Raw genomic sequence first — 22,409 nt, forward strand, 5'->3', positions numbered from 1 at the left:
GTTGATTTTTCCTTCAGAGATTGATGTCTTATTAGCTGTTTTGTATTGCTTAGAATTAGGTCTCGCTAGTTCCTGGGAGAACTGTGTATGCCAGTACACATCTATGTACGAAAGCATCCTTAATTGTAGTTGGTAGCAGGAGTTTTCTCATAGTTATTAAAGGGCTGGAGAGACCCTTCTTATTAAAAGGCTCATAATGTAGTAACACGTGTTTAACGAAGGCTATTTTTCATTTTGTCAGTCTCATCTTCCCCACAAATTTTTACCAGTTTATATAACCAAAGGTATGCTTCAAAGGTAATTTTTATAGTTCAGGATACAGACACGCTGCAGTCAAACAGAGGGAACTGAGTTCAATAAAAACACAAGTCTTGCTTACCACATCCTGGAAATCAGGGAGTTGGAAAAGGTGTTGGAGCTGTAGCACATTGCCAAATGGATATGAATATTTAGTAAAAAGCTGTAGTCAGCAGAGCTGACACCATCTTTGAGTGGGTAGCAGTGTATCCGTTAAAAGTGGGAATCAATGTGACTATGTGCAGGACTAATAAGATCATTTCTATAACATTGTACTTGATTTCATTAATAATACCTTTAAAAATATGTTAATAAATTGAAAATATTTCAGAAAACAGCCACAAGGATGCCGGCAATTTTGCTATAATCTGTGAGACTGAAGAAAAATTGTGTAGTTTAACAAAAGGAAAGTGACGTGAGTGAATGAGTCTCTGCTTAACTGGGGAACGTTTTTGTGATAGGGAGAACTTCCTATGACATAGGTAAAGAAATGTGTGAAGCCTGAAGCTTAAGTAGAACTAAGTGATCATGTCTATACTGGTAGATACTGCTTTGTAATTTATAGGGTAGATGTTCTTCGTAGTGTTCCTGCAGTCCCACAAAACCTCCCTATGGCTCCCTCTCTGCTGATATGCTTGGGATTTTCCCTGGAGAAAGCCAAGGTTGCAAGGGGATGAGGTGCATTCAAATCTCTTCTTAGCAGGGAGTCAGCCTGTGGACAGGATGAATAGGTGGAAAGTGGAACTGATAAGTGTGCCATAGATTATACCTGCCCTACAGTATGTATGCTTCCTTGCACCATAGCCACCTGCCTTCAGACTTCCTCTGACAGGGATGTGCTGGGAATACACTGTTGAGTAGCATCCCTTGGTATCAAGGGCTGTCAATATTCAAGAACGAGTATATCAGCATTATTATTCTGTGTCTAAAAATTGTTTGTGAAAAACAAGGCGTTTTTCTATAAAGTAAGCACTGCGGGTTCTACTAAGGCCCGTAGAATTCCATATGAAAATCTATGAGGATGGAGCTCTTTGAGGACCAGGAAGCCTGCAAATCTCATCCCTATATTCATTGTCAGGTGGGTCCATGTGAGCTCTTTCTCTCTGCTCAGTGTTGAACTTTGTAGGAATCTTCTGCCTTTGCTGGTGCAGTTGGTGACATTGGTTAGCTATATGGATTAAAGATATATTTCCTTTGCTTCGGAGCAGCTGCAGGTAAGCCTTCCACACAAGTGTGACACATTGAAATATGTACAGAAATTTGGCTAAGTGTAGAAATATGGTCCCTTACAACTGGAAATTCAATCTGAGTTTTGATAATTAATCCCAAATGCTTTCGTGTGAAGGTCAGTTTCTTCCTGCAGTGACACCTGTGCGATCCCTTTTTTGTTTAAATCCTGACTGTCACCCCATGGCTATCAGTGGATTTTCACAGATTTCATGACTGGCCGCTGTGGAAGTTTCATGGAAATAGAAGGGAACGACACTCAGTTTTGTCTGCTTTGCAGGTTTGGTGTGTTTAAATGAATGGAACACAAGACAGTAGCCTCATTCCTGTATTTCCACGGTGCGTGCTTGCATACTTATGAAGTGTGTTACTTGGAGTATGTGCACTTCCATGTGATTGGGTGTAAGAGAAGTACAAGTATTTCACTCTAAAAAGGAAGAGTACCATTGGGCTTGTCAGGTTTTCAGTAAGTTTTTTTAAGTCGGTTGAAATAGCTGCGGTAGGGGATGGAACTACAGGCGAGGGATCAGTCATAAACTGTTTCTTGGACATCCCCATAAATGCAATTGACAACTTGTTAGGAATATAAAACAAGGAATAACTGGTCAGTGTTTGTAAAAAGACATTCTATGATTCACATCCCCCAAGGATCTGTGCTTATGACTCATTCATTGTGTTCACGAATGACCTGGAAAAAGGCATGAACAGTAAAATAACAAAATTTGCAAATAGTTACTCGGGATAATGAAATCTAAAACTTATGGTGAAGCTGCAGAAAGATCTTGCAATTCTGAATAAAAAGGGGTGTTGAACTCCTATTACCCTGTACCAGTGAGATGTTAACAAATATGCATAGAGTTTTCTTGATGATGAGCTGATCGTTCTGTTTTGAGTTTGCATACGACATAGGACAAGGCCTGAGAACAGCCTTAGTTGGTACAAATCTCTGTTTAAAAATGTGGTAAAAAGGAATGGCTTCTCACGATATGGGCAGGACAGAGTCAAAAGCTCATTTTCCTATTCTCTGGTAGGCAAGGGGTATCTGGGATTCGACAATGGAGTAGTCTTTAAGAGGGAAAAAATGAAAGTATGTTTAGAAAAGGATGACAGGTTCACAGCATATCTCGGGAAGTGATCTCAGTAGAGCCAGAGGAAAAAAAAATGGTAGCAGTTAAAATCTGAGCTCCTCTGAGAGGTTTCCCGTGCTTATAGATAGGAAAGCTCATATTTTAGCTGTGATACATAGAAAGAATCTGCAAGACATAGTCATAGCTTGTGTGGGGGTGTTTGAGGGAGAGCAGACTTGAAGAATGTGCCCAGGTGTTGGGTAAAGGACTGTGTGGAATGGATCAGAAGAAGGTTTTGCTCTCATTGGCAACTAGTTAGAAAGGTGATTTTAATTTGGATGTCAGTATTCAGATCTCGAACCGAGAAAAAGATGTTTTCTTTCCAGTGACAATATATCTTTATTCTAGGTTCTTGCAATCTAGGTCATTGCCTATTTGGCATACCCACATGGGGAATATACATACTTATTTTAATTTACCAGGGAAGTTTGCAATATGTACAACATCAAAACCAGCACATAGGGGTCTTTACTTTTTGTACACAGCATGTGTACAGACATGTGAAGGCTGGTAAGCGCAATTTCTTCTTCAGTTTGTCTTTCTTCTTCCACACCCTGGCAATGCAGGTCAAATGTTGTGTCTTTTTTCTTCTTGTGTACACTTAGCATGGGAATTTCCAGTATCATCTCAAAATTCCTCTGCTCTCCCAGTCTCCCTCTCTGCCGGGTGCGTTATAAAGGACCTGGCCACCCTGGAAATGAGCAGTCATGTTTGTGTTACAATGGGAACTTTCTCTTATGGACTTCCTCAAGTAAAGTGAAAGACCCTCTTCATCTTAGAGACCTGTTATCTCTCGGAGCAGAGCTTGATCTGCCTTAATTAAAAGTCCACACTTGGATTTCTGTTCCTGTTGATAAAGGCAGAGTTTGGACGACAAAATAGACCAAAGCTCTAAGTTGCTCTTGACAACTGCCCATATTGCCCATTTCTTCGTGCAGCCTCAAGCCAGAGTGTTATCCAGAGGGGAGTTTTATGAGGAGTTTTATTTTGCCACCAACCTGCTGTAGGTGAACCTGCTTTGGCAGGGGGGTTGGACTAGATGATCTCCGAAAGTCCCTTCCAACCACTACCATGGTGCAATTCTGTGATTCTGTGTAGCTGAGCCTGTCCCTGCATGTCACCCAGCTCCCAACAGTTGCAGCTCTTCCTTGGACTTTGTGAGTGGTGACTGAAATACCATGCTCCCCACTCTCTGGGAAGAATTTGTCCTGGTAATGCACAGCTTATACGTTCTTTGGCATCCCTCCTCCCCAAGGATTTACTTACCAGTTAATTCTGCATTTCTGAATCCAGCTCTTGTGGTCCGGCAGAGTAAAGCCTCATGTAATTCTTTTTTGAGACAGTGTGGGTAAAATACCCATTGGAGATACACTGATGACAAATACTTCTTTTCACAGTGCATTTTTTCCTACCTTGTAACAGTGGCAGTTCTGGAATGAAGCAAGCAAGACTGTTACAGCTCCATTATGAAAGGATCTAAGCAGATGCTTATCTATGCAGGAAATGACACTCCTCAACATAATACATATTCAGATTTTCCATTTTCTGATGGTAGTTTCAACTAGACCCATACAATTTTTTACTTAACTAACGATACTTTCTGAGATTCCCTACTAGACAGGTGATTTACATTCAACTTGCATCCTTACTGGGATTCCCACGAAAGTGTTCAAGACTGTCATAGCCAAGAGCATGTCTTAGCTATCCTTCTGAAGATATTTTCTTGGAAAAGTCGTCTCACTTCCTAGGTAGGTTCAGAGTGTGATCTCCCCTTTCAGAAACAACCTCATTCCCACACCCTTTCCCAGTGTCTGTCCTCAGCTGTTCCAGGGAGGACTTTCTTGGACATGTTTGATACATCTGGCCACTTGCAATACACTGTGCAGTGTACAATGCGCAAGACGGTTTCAGAGAGTTGACAATTTGTTTGGTATTCACTGAGTATTCAAGATGACTATCGCATTGAGGTCTCCCATAGTTTCTTGGTTGATGAAAGCAATGTAACTACCAAGCTGCATTTTCATTTAGCTGTGCTGTCCAGGTTTATAGGGCCCTGAAGCTTATTCCTGCTGTCCGAGAACTCCTGTGGCATACAATTCATATGTTATGTCCTGCAGCTCAAAGTAGTGAGAAATGACTATCAAGCCTTCTACACATGTATCCACGTTGCCACCTAGAAGTAATGGGATAACAGCGGGAATCTGTATGACATCCTCTTCCATGTGTTGGGAAGTAGCCGCTCTGTTGAACCAGCGTACTGAGCGTCAGGTTATACCTGACTGGTTTTAATTTAGTCAGGGCACTGAACATTTTTGAGTGTGAAATAAGCCCTTTCAAACTCTTGAATCATGAAAGATAGGTGCAGAACACAATTTTAGAAGCTGACCATTGGGGCTGGACTCTCTCTCTTTGTTTTAGACGTCAAAAAACTCTTTTTATTAACTTGTGTACACCTTATAGGGGGTCCGTGGCTTTTCTATATAATCCTGTATGCCACAGAATTTAAAAGTTCTCTAGCTAACAGCAATGCATGTAGGTATATCTACAGTGTAAATACACAACTAAATAATGCAAATTGAAGAATAGTTACAGGAATTAACATCTCCGTCAGTGTAGAAACTGCAGTTTATTTCTAGTTTGCAGATGAAATTAACTTGATATACAGACTGGACTAAAAATGAAAATGAGATTATCAAAAATAGAGCTGTGTGGCACCCCAAAAGAAAAAATTAAAGGGAATAATGAGGATCCATCTAAGGATACATTATGGGAATAAATGGGACAGTATGAATGGAGGCAAGAAAGAGAGAAAAGAGGACAGAATTTCTGTAAGGATAAGGTTAAAGAAGTTAATGTTAAAAATGGTTGACATTCAAGGATGTTGGAATTCTGGTTCCAAATTTTGCTGAAGAGAGTATTAATGTTATTAGCATAACTAGTTTGAGTAAGATGAGAGGCAAATTGGTTTAGCATGGAACTGGCAGAGGAGGACTTCCTACTGCTTTTGTGGACAAGCTCTAAAATTTCTAAAACCTCTAGAAATGGAAGAGAAAATATGGATAGGGTGAGAGCTGGACAGACAAGCAAAGTAACAGTTGCCTTTTTGTGGGAGACCAAACATTTTTATTGTGAGGGAAAGAGGAAGCTAAGGAAAGGTTGAAAGAATGGCTGCAAGTGTTAGATCTAGTAGAGCATAAAGGATGGGAAACTTCATCCATCCTGCCTAAGGATGTTACAGGCGTGAAAAGGAAGGAAAGGAGAAGGCAACCAAATCATCACTTGTCTGATATGATTTGATTCTTGTTTGGCTTTTTGTTAGACCCCTTTATTCTGCAGTGAAACAAGCCATTCTCTTTACATCCAGAGGAGATCTGAGAACATTAAAAAACCCACAGGATTTATGACAATCCCTCTTCACAGAACAGCTCAGAGTTACTCACTCACATCGGGCAGTGAGATGCGTATTCCCCTGAGTCACTCCCATTTGACTGTCTGAAGTCATAAAAGAAAATGCCACAGGAACACATCCTGGGTATTATTTTACTAGGCTGGAAGAAGTAGATTATTCATTAAATATAAATCACATGTAGCCATTAGCCTTTTTGTATAGGCTTACAAATTCCTTGTCCTATTAATGCGTGGAATCACATGAGAATAACTCATCTAGATGTTAATGAAATAATCATGTCATAAGAAGCATTTATACTGTAATGATATCAGTCTCCATGAAATTTACTGAGAAGTTAGGTTAGGGATGGGTTGGTTTGGTTAGGGGTAGGATTAGGGCTATGCACATTTTGCTTCTGGATACCGAGATTGCTGAACACAAAAAGATCTTTTCATTCTTTAAAATCGACTATTTTCCTATTTTCTGTCAGACCTTTTAATTTTTCTCTCCCCCTAGCATTTCCTTGAACCCCCCCCCCCCTCACTTTAATCTATATCTGGAATGTGCCAATGTTTCCATGCCCATCTCACCCATCTCTTCTCCCCATCCCTCAGCTGTGTTTCTCAGGAATGTCATTCGATCAGAAACTCATTCTGTTAAATTGTATTGGGTGGATACGCAGAGGTGAAATACTGGAGAAATTTATGCATCAAGACTAGTGGGTACATACACACTGCAGTATTTATTGTTTGATGAGAGGCAGTTGACAGTCCCCCCATTTCTCCCCATCTGTAATTAGCTTTCTACCCTCAATTTTCTGGTTTGTATTTCTTTTTTTCCTCAAAACTGTCATGTGAACATTCCCTGAAGTTTTGGAATTAATCAAATCTATATTTGTGATACAGATGCTTAGACAAAGAGAAGATGCATAAATGGCCTTGAAACCTCCATTAATAGAAGTGCACTGAAAAGGTTTAACACAAACATACAGTTAAAATACATACACACAAACTGACTATGACATGCATTTTAGAAAGCACCTGTTGGTTATAGTCATTAATATATTTTTCCCAGGATAGCAGCAGCAGGACAGCAGGATTACAGTAAATATGTCTGCTTCATGATGGTGTATTTTTATCGTCTTCTATAGGGAGAGTATGTTATAAATACTAAGAATGTCTAGAATGTTTATTGGATTTAAAAATAGAGAAGAAACTGCGTGATGTTTAGCTGAACAGCAAAAATGCATATTTAAGCTTTACAAGAAAATAAACAATGTCTCTGAAGTGGTTTTATTTTACAGTAGATCCAAAGAAGGCTTTTTGGTAATTTTGAGATTTTGTCAGCTTTTTAGATTTTTATCAAATGTCTGATTATTTTGGAACTGTGGCAGAAGGCCAGCACTGTTATGGTTATAGTTGAGGACGTACTTCTATTTAAAGATTTTCTAACCACTCCCTTTACAATACTTCTGCTTAAATTTTCTTATAATTTTGTGTGCTGTGTGTTAGTTAGGAAAGGTTATTTTTCCACATCTGTGAAGCCTTGAATTTCCTCAGAGAGGTAGACTTTTCACAAAAGAGCATTTCTCAAGATTGAAGCCGTGTCCCAAGGTCTCTCATTCATCCTTCTTCCTAAAATAATCTGCCACTCCTTATCTTGACAACGGTGAATTCTGCAGCTTCAGTAACATGCAAGACTCTCACGAAACAATGTGGGCCTGTGTTTCAGTGCCTAGTGCACACACACACGTGGACATGCATCCATGTGAAGTACCTTGTCTAGTTCTGATGACCCCCCAGTGATTTTATTGACTTTTAAAGGCTTTTGAACCACTCTTCCTGCCTCTCATTTGTGAATGGTTTGTACGAGCTTTGAAATTCTGGAAGCTTTGATGCATCGTTGTATTTTCTGGACATCTGTGAGAGTCTGAATTGGCCATTCTTCTGGAGGTGTTAGAATCTGCTTCTTAGGGTGAGTCCAGGTTAGGTTTAGGCAAAAGGTACTGAACATAATTTTGAGATTTAAGTATCAAGACCTACAAACAATAAGTGAGGGCACACAAGTATGAATATCATCATCTTTTATTTGGTTGGGCTGGGAAATCCAACTACTGGGGAGATGTTTTAATGGAGATACAGGAACTGCGCAACTGTCCCTAAAATGCTGTCTGTGGTGTAATGAGTAAAGCAGCAGAGGGTGCCAGAAAGCAGTAAGTTGTGGCTTCCATTGTAATTAATGGAAAAGGAAAGGGATTGTAGCTAGCAATGTTAGGGTGGAACAGGGATTGCATTGTGAATTCGGCCGCAGAAGGGAAGGAAGAAGACACGCTTGTAATTTTAAGCACTGAAATGTGCTTAAAATTAAAATAAACACTGTCCAACAAATTGTCAAGCTTCTGGAGGTATTGTGTGGTACGTTATGAGTAGGTGACGGTGCTTTTCACTGAATCATCTTTTAGTGGCTATACATATGCAGTATTTCAAAGCTTGGCCCTATAGCAAAGAGGCTGTAAGACAGGAGGACGGTGAAGTAGCAAAGAATAGTCCAGTGATGTGGTGTGTTAATTACAAGCCAATGTGGTAACAAAAAGCACCCTGTCCTCATTTGTAATTTTTAAACTCATTGAAAAAGACTTGACGACTTCCCCCTGCTCTCCTGCTGGAAAGTAAAATACCAAATATTTGATGCCAAATAAAGCTTTTTCAGCAATATTGCATTACTTCCAGAATATAATACAATTACAATGTTAGAAAATGAAGGGAAAGAACAGAAAGTAGGTGCATACTGAAATTACTATGATCAGTCCAGATGTATTTCCTCACTCTGCCCTTGATCTTTGCTGGAACAGGAGTTGCCTACATCTGCTGCAGCTAATACTAGCCCATTTTGTGGAAAGAATGCCAAATCTGCTTGATTTTACAGTGTCTTTTACAGACTTACCATTTTGGAGTTCCTTGGCTTTTTTTGGTCCTTTCCCCAATATCTACACTTATTGTAGTAGGGGTATTAAAAGGCAGTCCTTTGCCTGCTCCTTCAGTATTTGTTTACGCACTGTTGTGCTCACCGCTTATTCCATGAAATCTCAAAATGAAGCACGTTGGATTTCTCAGAAAAAAAATCTTCTGTCTACTGTCGTCATGTACACAGCCGTGGAACCGGTTGCCGATCAGTCATGTTTTTTTCATTGATTGCAATTACTGCTCTGCCAACCAGCTCCTGCTGGCAGGACCCCATGGATCTGACCAATCTGGAATGGCATGAGGTACCATTGGGCAGCTGAAACGCTGTGTTAGTGAAGATTTTGGTGCCACTGAACTGGATTTAAATACTGATGTTAACTTTAACTGTAAACTCTATTCCAGCTGGTGACCCTACTGTAGGCAGTACTATTAAGGTACACAAAGGTAAATTGGCTTAAGCTAGCAGTAGAACAGGCAAGTTATCACAAAGGCTGCTTATTTCAATAGCATTAACTAATCCCTTCTCAAGTAAAGGCTCTTGATCAGGTTAATTAAAATATTAACACAATCTTCTTATGTTGTTGTTTTTTTTTTTTTTATGTAAACTTGTCTGTTTAAATCCACTGTGACCTGAAACTTAATATACAAATGGTTAGAATACAGTACAACCATTTTTGTTTCAGCAGAAATAAATAGTATAAATACAGTAATCTATTTGGCAGCTTTCTGATGTGCAGGAATTATTTAAAACACTCCTAGTCTGAGGAGTCTGCTGACCGTATGATCAACAGATGATCATACGACATAAATCAGACCTATACTTATTTTAAGTTGAACTTGTTTTAAGTTGGCCCAGTGTCTGGATATGAATTAGTGTGGGCAGGGTTCAGTTTCAGAGTCAGTCCAAGATACATTTTTTTGGTTAGGGCTTGATTGTATTCAATGTCACAAACTGATCACAAATAATTTTTCCTTTTTGAAGAGTTTATATCAACTTAAAGCATTTGTTTACATATGCAGTTCTTAGCAATTCTTTCAGGTGGCATCCTGACCAGCATCAAACCCGTAAAGTCCAAAAAGTTGAATCTGAACAGTCTTTCTGAAATAGAAGTATGTTTGTATTTTAGCTTGTAGCTTTTGGCAGTCTTTAATTCTATAATAATTAGAATATGCTTCATTTAGGCTTGTATTGTCAGCTAATTGGAACCTTGCTTGAATTATTCATACGTCTTGATTCTTCAGAGTTTCTTTGGAATTACAATGGGAGCGTACCGATGACATTTCCCTCTTGGGAAAAAATACCACAAGAATTTTCTTTGTCCCAGGGTTTCCACACTTGAGAGCTGAGACCTATTTGCATGTGAAATAAATAATAGTTCATGAAGTTAGATAGCTACAGTTTTGTGTCTCCTAACTGCACACATAACTAGCTAACCAACATCCCAGCCTAGTGAGCTGTTTTGCCTGTCGCCCACAGATTTCCTCAGTAATTCCTCCCAATAATAACTTTAAATTAGGGTGGGTTTTTTTGTAAAATCTCTCACTTAGTTCATAGACAGATCAGCAGCAACAGGCCACAGTAAACATGTGTGCAAGGGTGTCCTCACAGTTCTTGTATATATAAGGCTTCTATTTGGATTTCTTAACATAAACAGTTTTGAAAGATTTATATTGTTACATCGTATAAATTAACATATTTGAAGATATGTGCCCCCTCCAAAGCCCACTAAATGCTTATTTTTCAAGTAATACTGGCTGTATTTTGGAACTTGAAAACATTTGGATAACTATTTAAAACATTGCTTCCTCCTACACTTCCCACTCCATTGGCTACAACGGGAAGCGAAGTGACAACAAGCAGTGCGTGCTTGTCCAGGCCTCATTTTATAGGCTCGAGTACTTCTGATGTTTCTATTATAACATTTAGCTAAGAATTCAAGAAAAAATCCTGGCCCTATTGAACTTAAGAGCAGATATCCCATTGCCTTCCAGGTGCTTTTATTTTCCTTGTCCGAGAATCTAGACAAGATCTTGTGAAAATGTGGAAAATACTTCCCATGGCTATAAGCATAGAGCAAAGAGATTAGGTAACTCTGAAGGCTGTTCATAAGCACGGTGTGAAAACATATACAGCAGAACCTAATATTTCTTTGTGTATTATTCTCAACATGGTATAAAATACAGTGCTCAGGTACACTAGCAAAAGTGAAAACCTGAATCTGAGACTTCCGTATTATGCCTATGACTTTTAAAGACGTCTGGTTTCATTTGAATAGTTTTAATAACCTGTGACATCAGTGCATCATCAATTTCATTTCTTTTGTATCTTTTTCTTTAGGCTTTAGATTAATTTAGTCAGAAATACGAAAATTAAACATAAAAGCGGTGACTTATGTTATGTTCTCTGCTGCGTATATGTTCCCAAGGACTTTAAGTTCCAGCTGGAGGACCAACTCCATAACTTAAGACCTACAGAAATCTCTAGTACTTTTAGAGGTTGCTAATAACAAGCATTTTTATCACTTTTCTTTTGATGAGCTCAATGTTCCATAAGTATTTTTCAGGATAACATGCAAAATACATCTAATTAAAAAAAACATCAGAATGCTTATAAAATCAAAAGGCCAGAAGGATAGGAGCAAATTGTCAGTGTCTGGTCCTGCACAAGCTGTAGCATTATGACTTCTGGTGTAGTCAAGAGGGAGGGTTCAGAAAGCATAAAGTGCATCTGGATGGATTCCATTTGCAAAGTTCAAGAGGTGCAGTGAAATGCCCCATAGTTTACCTGTTTACTTATCTTTTAAAGGATTCATCTCGTCGCCGGTTGTAATTGCCCTTATTTCTAAAAGCTGCTTTTTTGGATGAGCTAAATGAAGTTGCTATGTGCGAAATAATGGTGAAAGAGAGAGCTGGAATGCTTTCAAAGGTTTAATTAAATCTAGTAAATGAACACTCTGTTGTAGACTCTCTTTTGACCTCATGGAGAGAAACTCCTCTGTTGTAAAGAAGCGTGCATTTTCACATTGCCCTCCAATTTTCGGAAGTTGCCAAGTTCCACAAATATTTAGACATCGGTACCTTGCTGACTCAGAAGTGTTGCATAACTAAAAAAAAAGGGTTGTAGACAGGCTCACTAAAATGATGGAGTGCTTTAAAGAGCACTCTGTTTAAACAGACTTCCTTTTATCATTGCCTTAAAAAACGTCCAGCCAGGGTAGCATTTATCTTCAATTTTGTGTTCTTAGTGCATGTGTAGGGCTCTTTCACGGTGGCGGTGGCCACAGGCCCGAGGAGATGAGAGCACTGAAGTAGGGAGTTACGTTGAGATCCTGGACGAGAACTTTTGCCTTTTCTTTTGATCCGAAGTGCTGTGGAGGCCTATTTTAGCTTTCTATGAAATTCATGCAAGATATTGAAATATTTTCATGGTTTTCTGAATCCGCACCCAGGAGTCTATTCAGGACCAAATCCAGCACTGTTTTCCAGTCAGAAGTCCAACACTTTCTTCTCTCAGTTTCTACTGTAGCAGCACAAAAGCTTTACAATGGCTGCTGTAAAGACTACTGTAAAGAAATGGGTAGAACAAATGCAGAGAAGACACAGAGAGTGGACAGGAAAGGAGACAAGAGAAGCAAGATCACACCATTATATAGGTAAACACAGCAAAATTTTGCATTCTTCTCTTATGTGTTTTTTGGGGTGTTTGAGGATAGAGGTTTTTTTTGGTTTTTATATGAAAATGACCAGCAGATATTCATAATGATCTGTTTGGTTGTCTAAAAATTATGATTAGGATTAATGCTTTTATTTAGAATAACTGAATTATTCAGTAACTTGTTGATGTGTACAAACAAACAAAAACAACCCCAAACAAATTGTATTTGACATTACAGAGATTATCATCTCCCATTCATCCCAAGCATTCCAAGCACCAAGTGAGGGTCTAGGAGAAAAACCTGCAACACCAATTGTCACTTTCATGTTCCTGACAGGAGTGACAACAATATATGCCAGAAGGGATCCATTTCCCACTGTAACATTTTCTTAAAAACAATACACACCCCAGCTCATTTTCTGACCTCAACAGTGACCTCATACATTCTTTTATCAGCAGGTCAGTACATATGTCTGTTGAATTCTCCAAGTACTGGAGAAGTTAATTTGTTTTCACATTTCTGGGTTTACTGGTGATATTTCGTGTTTGGAGTGCGTGTTGGAAGAATTTGATGTGCGTGTTCCTTAATATCTGTTGGAAAAGGAAGTGGAAGGTATTTCAATTTTAAATAACACCATCATCCTTTCCTCAAAAAAACACTAATAATTAAATAACTCCAGCATCATTTCCTAAAAATTTTTGCCTAGGAGGCCTTCTACATACCAGTAGTTATTATCCTCTAAGGTAAAATTCTCCCCAAATGCCTCCAGTAAATCAGTTTTTAATTTACATACATGGTCTCTTATTGCAAAGTCAGTGCTGAGTTTAGAACAGTTTTTTGGACTGATGTTACATAGGTCACTGATAGTTATTTTCATTAAATGCTCCTTAAGTTATTCTATTGCAAGTAATGAGGAGTTTGTTAGAAAAAAGTTAAGCTGAATGTGTGTGCATGGCAGTGTATTCTGCTTAACACCCTGGAATATTTTATAATTTCCATAGGAAAATGGAATGTGCCTTGCATCTGGGTGAGGTAACAGGCCACGTACAACAGCAAGTCAGCAGAACGCGTTTAATATCTCCCAGCAGGACTGCTAACACCTGTTTTATCTGGGTGGGTTTTCAAATTTACACCACCCACAGAAACTTGACATTGCCTTCCATTATAGTTACAAGACATTTTTGCAATAAGCTGTCATGTTAGGAGCTCGTGGGAAATAAATTGGCAGAACATAAATAATGTGTTTTTTAAGTCTGTGCTGCTTCTTTGTACTTTTGCAAGTTTTACTGGTTTCTGTTTGGATTTTTCCTTTCTTCAAATTTCCCCCATTTCTATAAGATGACCTGAGAATTCATGGCAAATTTCACCCAGTCTCAGTAGTCTTCGGTTAAGGGAACAGTGCAACATTCAGCCTGCCACAATGCATCTTGTACAGAGACTGCAAATTTGAAACTACGGTGGTTCCTCAGTAAGGTCCCTGTAAGTTTTGCATTACTCTGGGTCACACTCCTTCCCGTCACATTTTCTTCAGGGTTTGGAAGTATTTGAGTGTATTCTCTGCTCTTCCAAGCGCCCTTATTAAGTACGAGGAGGAGTAGTAGTCATAGCAGTAGTAAAAATAATATTTTTTTATTACATGATAATAGTATGTACAGTTTCTTTACAGAGAATCTTGATGGCAATGTAAGATAGTCTTGCGCAATAATCAAACTCTTCTACTATGAATGTATGAACATATATATATGTTAATAAGCATACCCAACTTTAAACATGCAAGAGACGCAAGAGACAAGAAAGCAGATGGTTTGCTTTCAGATGTGTTAAACTAGTTTATCCTGTGCAATATCAAAAGAACCCAGCTTGCTTGTTATAGTTCAACTGTAATGCTTGTAAAATGAGCCCACAGTAGTTTATTTCACATTCTTCCCTTTGAAAGTCTTTAACCCTACTCTTGTTCTGGCTATAGTAGAGATAAATTGAGAAAAAATGTTTTCTGTGGTGGGATCTTCCCGGGGAATCAGCTGTTGTGGATAACATACGGCAATGCCATGTAGGGAAAATACTACAAAAATTCTGTAAATAAAAGTTCATGACAGCTTTTCACAGAGAACAGGTAAATCAACGATGCCAAACTGAATGTCGCATATGGCATAGAAGGTATTTCTTATAATGATTGAGGTTACTGATTATCACTTTTATAAATATTTAAAATAAAATATCACATGTCCCTGCCCATGGCAGAGGGGTTGGAACTAGATGGTCTTTAAGGTCCCTTCCAACCTAAACCATTCTATGATTCTGTGTTATAACAAATAAATCATAATTGCTTATTTTTTATAAATTAGATACATCTTTTCCCACAAGATATATACAGTTATAAATGTGTTAGGGATTTTTAATATTTTAATTGCATTACCGTTTGCAAATTTTTCTAAAGAAGTGAGCAGAACTTCAGATGTGCTGAACATCTGTTTTCAAGTGAAGAACAACAGCGGGTTCTCAATGCTGAATACTGTTTCAGCGATCATTTAGGAATCACCTAGACTCCTAAACAGCTTTGAAAATGTGGCATTTGAAGAATGAATAGGCAGAGTGATAAAGACATTGCACTGGGGGATCCATTTTGGTATACCAGTTTTGATCTGGAAAGATGCTTTTCACTTCAGCTGAACTTTCATGGTGTAAGCCAGCAGTCACAAGTGGATGTTTGGGCCCAATATTTAGCCTGACGATATCAGAGTACTGGTAGATAAATACAATGAAAGCATGATAGTAAGTGGAATAGCAGGCAGTGTACTCAGTTATCACTTGCTCGAAATGGAGAAAGTCCTTGACTGATTTTTATTTTTTGCCTATTTTGTACATAGTGAAAAAGCTGAATGTCCACCTGCCTGGTTTATGAGGTCTGGCTTTGTTAATTTTAGTGATAGAACTGAACATAAAAATATACATCTGTATAGAACTGCAAGAATATTCTCTTTATATCTTATCTTGTAGCTTTCAATCCCCATGCTTTAAGGAGAGGCAAAACGAGAATACAAACTAGTGAAACCAGAAGAAAACCCAGGAGGAACAAAGTTACAAGGCAAACTAAAAATCTGGGTGTTTCCCACACCACAAGTGAGTTGTCAACAAGTCACAATGTGTGCAATGGATGAGTCAATTAAGAACAGAAAGTGAAATAAACTTGTCTTTCCCAATCTCTGAAAACAACTTTAGGTGTAGCAGATTGTGTAAGGCTATACATTTGGCCAAAAAAATAGACCTTTTAGATAGTGTGTTGGGGGGAGGAGGTTTAAACAGGTATGTGTGAGAATGTACATAACCAATTCTCATACTGTTCTCTATTAGGTGAGGGAAGACCAGAGTTTAGGCCATGCCCACCTTGAAATGTTTTCCACTTTCTTCCAGCGCGTTCCGTATAACTAAGTCTACCATGGACAGTTTCATTCTCTCACCAGCTCCCACGTGCACACCAAAAATGCTTTTATCCACACATGAAGGCATCTCGGTTGCTTGCTTGAATCTCAGTTCTTTTTAGAGTCTGCAATTAAGACCAGGTCGCTGGCACTTCACCTGCTACTAAGAAAGTAGCCAGAACTCAAAAGTTAGTGTGTCTCCTTCCATGCTTGGGTTGTGTGAAAGTCAGACAGGCAAATAATATCTTGTCTTCCATTTTTCGTTTTGTTAATTTTATACAGCATGTGTATTGTGAATATTTAGAGTCTGAGATGCTACCTGTAAGTCCTGAATTGTATTTTTATTTGATTTTGTTTCTACTAGTGCTCCAGAACTTGAATGAGAATGAGCTGTGTAATACCAACAAATGATTTTCTACTTCTGCATTCACTTAAACCCATTGACCTCCACAAATTTTGTTAGTGATGAATATCAATATCCGTGGGAAAGAGAGAGTCAAATACAGGTCTCTCAACTCAGGTTAATACTCTGGGGAAATTTAGGAAGAAATCCTGCTGGTAAAGTGTGTTTGAAATACAGTTACTGTGACACAGAATATCTCGTGCCGTAATACTGATCTCAAAGGACTGCTCTTTAATATTGGTATTGAAAAAACCCCCAACAAATACTGAAGAGTTTTGTGGAGTTTCTGTGCTCTGGAAGGTGAGTATATATGCGACTCTTTGGGTTTCTGTTGCAAAGTATTACCATGAGTGTCCCTAATCAGCCATCAGCAGCATTAGAAAACTTCTACAGAGCAACTCCTTTGCCAAATTTTATCTGGGGCTTCGGGTCATGAATCAGAATGTCAAAACCCACACAGAGCTATGGAAGATATTGCTGAATGAAATGCTAACAGAAATTACTGGTTTAATTTTGCTGCCAAAATAATCAAGAGTATTTTAGGAGCATATATGTATAGAAACACTCGGTAATAATAAGGTGTCGTATCTATAAAGGTGTCCCATTCTTCAGCAGGAGGAATCCAGCTTGAAATAGACAAATAACAACTAACTTGTGTTTGTGTCTACATGTTCTTGTAAACTATATTGTCATAAACTTAACAAGAGAGAGTTAGTCAAACCAAGGCATTCTTCAGAGCTTCTTGTAAATACAGAAAAACATAATGCTGTATTAGTCATCATTACTTGTTTTCTGAGCATCCCACAATTAAATTTATGTTTCGAAGCGAAGAAAGTGGTGTCTGCCAGACAAAAGAGATGAAAGCTAATCTTGGTAACAGCAAAAATAATTATAATAAATAGACATATTCTATACGTTGAGTCACTGGCGAGTACAATCCCACAAATGAGTTCTTCCTGTAAGTCTGCTAAGTGCTGGGTATTAAGTACTACTGTTTATCTACATGCAACTCCCACAGTCTGGTTTAGTGATTTATTTCTGTCAGTAACATTTCAAATAGCTTCCAGTTAAAAGCAGATTACCCACAACTACCCAATGTAATATGTTGCAGCAGATTTGCAGTGGATCTTCTTTGTATGCTATGTAATGTATTAATACTATCAGAGTTGTGATATTGCTGCTTATTTGTACATCATCGTTTGGTCTATAACCCCTTAAAATGTGAGTGCAGAAATATCTGGGTGCTCACTAGTATCTGTGGTGTAAGTATTTCAGGTGATTTTTTCATAATGCTGTGTGCACGAACGATATTAAAAGGATTTGGTTTACGAAAGGGCTTACTATATTGTAAGCATAACTCAGTAGGCTTAATTTAAAAAGCATCAAATGGTGTTAACTACCTGATGATGCCCCCAAATATTAATTCCTAAGTTATCATCCTCCTAGCTGAGTTTAACTGCACCCACGATGCTGGAGCTACATTTCGGAATTGGATGTATGCTTCTTGAGTTTTGATATGGAAGTGATTATATTATCAGAGACAGTTTTTTGTTACCTCTGAAAAGCAATCTCATGTAGTATTGATTGACATTCAACATGGTTAATTGAATAGCTAAGTAGGCAAATATCTATATGGCAATGAAGGTTTATTATATCATTAATTCTTTATCCCATTTATAGGCTTTAAGGTTTTTAACGTGTCAGATCTGCTATTCAACGTGCTGTACTTCTTCCACTCTTCTGTAAGTTTAATATAAGATAAGTGCCTTGGAAAAAAAGAAATTTTGGGGATTGACAGTGATGGAGAGCTGTTCAGCAGCAGTCTGATCTTGGCAACATCTACCTGTACAAGCAAATTTGCAAATTTCAGTCACTATTCTGTATCTTGATACGTAAGATTTGGAGTCAATTTGTATATCCTGAATTCGATACTGTAATGAACTATATCTTCTGCTACAACACTTTGTAATTCTGATAATACTATTTGCACTAGCGAGGAACATCAGCGCTGTTATAACCTGGCGCTTATTGCAAACAAAATTCACTACAAAATTGTGGGCATGCGTAAGATACAAAATTTGTCTGGCGTCTATGTTAAGTGCTACACTGCAAAGTCTTCAGCCCTTGATATATAAGCAGGTAGAGTTCTACATATGCAGTGTCAGCTCTAGGAAGAGTTTACCCCAGCGTATAATAAGCCCACCACTAACTACTTAAATAAACATGGACTCCAGGGATTCATACCACTCTTGATTGAAACAGTATTGAGGAGTGGAAGCTGCTTGAAATCTCTTGGAACGTTTGTAATTGCAAAATTACTCTCATCTGTGAGTAAGTTTGAATAAAAAGTGTTTGGGGCTGCTAGGCTTTGAGTTCAAAGAATAACTGTGGTTTGCCAAGGCAAGAAGTAGGTAATTAAAGCAATGTTTAGAGACACACTGAAAGCTTCAAAATGGGACAACTTTACGGCTAACATTTTCTAGACTGGAGAGGAAAGAAAGTGAAAATAACCCAAGAACGTATTCATGCACGTCGCATTGAATCTCCTAACAGTTCCTGAGAGTTGTAGTAACTGCAGTTATTATCAGAAAACTGACTGTAAGAGTTATTTTCTGACATTTTCGGTGTATGATGTGGCTGTGAGTTGCCACACCAGACTTGCTCAATTCACAAGTCAAAACAAGCCTTTATTCTCAGGCTAACAGTGCAGCCACAGTCTATTGTCTGAAAGTTGGCCACTGCTATTGCTTCATACACCACCATCACCAAGAGGGAGGACTTTGGACCTAGGGCTTCTATTACAGTTCTCTTGGTGAACTGTGAAGCAAAGCAGAATTTGCTTTGTAGTTCTGCGTTATATTGAGTCACTTGCGTTAATGGTAATAACTTGTTTTGTCTGAGAATTTGAGAGATGTGACTTCAAAGACACGCTGTAGAAGTAGACAGGGAATGTAACCACGTGCGATTTCTACGGGATATTTTTCACCTTAAATGTATGCTAAGGTTTATAAATTGGACTTAACTATTTACTAATATTCAGTATTGCAGATAGATAATTGAGGTGTTTTCACAGCACATTAGGGTTCAAATGTTCCTGAATAAATTAGGTTTTGTTTATAGCTATGGTCTCCTGAACTACTGCAGAGGACACATGCCCATCATGAAAGACAGCATGATCACACTACGAGGTCTGCTCGGAAATATTGTTTCAGTTATTTGGAGGTGGATGCTACCGACGTCAGTCTGATTTTTCTCCCTCCCCCCCTTTTTTTTCCTTTGGCTTCCGGTACTTAGTTGTAGAGCAAAATTTCCCACCTTTGAAGTAGCTGATTCTGCATTATGGTTGATTTTAAAATTCAAAGAGACACTCAGTTACACAGCTAATATCCAAACAAATCATCATTTCTTTTAAATTCTTCAGGACGGGAAAATTTCCATTCAAATTGTTTTCTTGTGTAGTTGACGGTGTTTAAAGGTCGAGTAGAAATATTCTCACCGCGTGCATTATTTTCACGACCGACGCAGGGGTGTAGTTGGAGGTCAGGGCTGAGCCGTTGCCATCAGGAGTGGCACCATCTGCCTGTCCCTCCTTCTCACCTCCCCTTTCCTCTCCCAAACGGTGCCTTACTCAGGCCGGGACGCGCCCTCCTCTCTGCTGACTCCTGTGCTCTTCTGACTACACGGGAAACCGGAGTGACTAAAATACGATTCCCTTTTTTTGCTGGGCGAGTTTGCCGTGCGGAGCCAGCTCCCGGTGCCCCAGAGAAGCGCTGAAGCCCAGCAGAGGTGGTGGCGGCCGGGCCCCGCGCCTGGGAGGAAGAAGAGGTGAGGAAGAAGCAGATCTTCCTATTTTGGCTGCAGACAACTTGCATCTGGCTTAGCTGTGTCACAGCCCTACGCCTTACAGAGTGACTTAGTTAACTTGAGGGGGCTTTCACGGTGTAAAACTCCATAAACATTTAAGAAAACGGCAGAGTAACGGCCTGAGTTTCTGCGGTTCCTGTGCTGGGGCAGAGTTGGAGCAGCCCCACTGATTTTAGGACGGTTATTCCACGTTGGCAGCTGTGTCAATTGGTGACACCTGCCAAACTGATTTCTGAAAGCTTTATGGTAAACCCTAATTTTGGAATAACTTCAGTTAGTGTCAGATGCGGAGTTTGGGGTTTTGTGTTTTTTTGTTTTTTTTTTTGTTTTTTTTTTTAATTGATTCAGGGGAGAGATTATCATTCCCTATAAATGCTAGCATGTCCTTGAAAACAAGTATTGGAAAAGACTTTTTAAAAGATGCGTTTACTAATGCTTTGGAGTTTATTGTCGTTAAACAGCACATCTCTAAAAATTTTGCAGGTGTTTATAATTTAATAAATACTACCTGTGGATCACTAGAGCCTGTGCAAGCTTGTAATATGTACTTTGAGGGTCAGTAGTAAAAAGAATATTTCTATTGCTTTTAGCTAATAGCATTTTCTGAGAATGATCGCAGAACTGCAGTCATAGAAAGATGACAATAATAAAAGGCCTTCCTTGTAGGTGAGAAAAGATACTGCCAAGGATCAAGTAGCTTTTATTCAAGGAATGAATTTACCCCTCATGTTTTGATGGTTGAAAACTGTTGATATGAGGTATTGTAAAATGTGTAAACATTCAAATAAAATTAACTGCATGGACCTGATCTACTGCAGGCTTATGGTTTTGGTGTTTGGTATTCCTTTGGGTTTTTTGAATGTTCTCCAATGAAAATAGGTATTTAAAATACGTTTTTAAAAATTTTGTTTTATTTTTTGTGGTCCTGATTACCTTGAAAAAATATATCAACCTAAAAATGTATGTTAAAATCAAGTCTGTTGAAGGCATTTGACATAGGTCACCTCTCTATACATAATTTTCTGTTTTCCCAGTACCATATTTCTATACAGAGCTATTGGTTTAAAAATTTTACATGTATAGCTGGATATTTGCTTCATTGATCCTGGGAGGGATCGAGAACCTTTCAGAACATTCTGGTTCCCTAATCTATTAGAAATAGACACATGAAAAGAGATAAATTAATTCTGTGATTACTTGTTTCAGAGGCAGAAGTTTTATCCTTTTATTGATCTACATTTAGTCCCCATGTTCTTCTGTTTTCTAAAGCTGTCTGTGGTAGCCGTAGATTTCTTCTAAACCACCAACAGAAGTCACCACTGTGTCCTTCATTAAGCAAGCACTCTTCTGAGAAGCATAACCACTAAATAAATACAAATTATTTAGCATAAGGTTTGAAGGAAAAAGAGAATAAACCACTGCTGTGACATCATTTTCACAGAATTCTACATCATCTCCTCATCAAACTCCTTTGCTAACACGTTTGTTGGAGGTTTTTGCTTACATTTTGTAGTTAACTCAGTCACCCGTATCTCCAGACATATACTCAGTGTCTAATCCTCTATGGATGCTTTCATTGCTGCTTGTTTGTAGCATATAAAATCCAGTTTTATGTTAAGTAGGTGGGTTGCTGATTTGCCAGCATGCCATTCTGGATCGGGCATTTATGAATTGTTTTTAAGCACCAAAGCGGACAATGAAAGCTTTATATCAATTCCCCAATTAGCAGTAATCATTCTTGTTAAACTTTGGTAAAGAGCTGCAGTATGCAATGAATGTAAAGTATTCATTCCTGAGCTGTTTCTTTTTTTTTTTTTCTTTTTTTTTTTTTTTTTCCCCTGCATTTCAACATTTGGTCAAATAGTCTTATGCTGCTTGTTATTTCTGTTCATATTGCAGATTGAGAATGTTGACGTCTGCCTTAGCTTTCTGGCAGCCAGAGGCGTAAATGTCCAAGGTCTTTCCGCAGAAGGTAAGAGAAACAGATCATCAGAACAAATAATGGGATTTTTTTTCCTGAAAACTAATTTTCTTCATACAAATTATTTGCACCTAAATACCAAAC

At 38.5% G+C, this 22,409-nt stretch overlaps 1 protein-coding gene across 2 annotated transcripts in view; it reads left to right on the forward strand.

Annotated features, from left to right (window-relative positions):
• Positions 1-22,409, forward strand: part of NAV3 (neuron navigator 3) — a gene marked incomplete at its 5' end in the record, with an annotated part of 275,201 nt that overhangs the window by 87,470 nt on the left and 165,322 nt on the right. For both annotated transcript variants that reach the window (XM_082492447.1, XM_082492448.1), the window contains one exon: positions 22,244-22,316. In XM_082492447.1, coding sequence (XP_082348573.1) covers positions 22,244-22,316 — 73 coding nt within the window. The remainder of the gene's footprint in view (positions 1-22,243; positions 22,317-22,409) is intronic.

The sequence above is a fragment of the Vanellus vanellus genome (genome assembly GCF_965231255.1).
Source record: "Vanellus vanellus genome assembly, chromosome: 1".
Lineage (NCBI taxonomy): Eukaryota > Metazoa > Chordata > Aves > Charadriiformes > Charadriidae > Vanellus > Vanellus vanellus.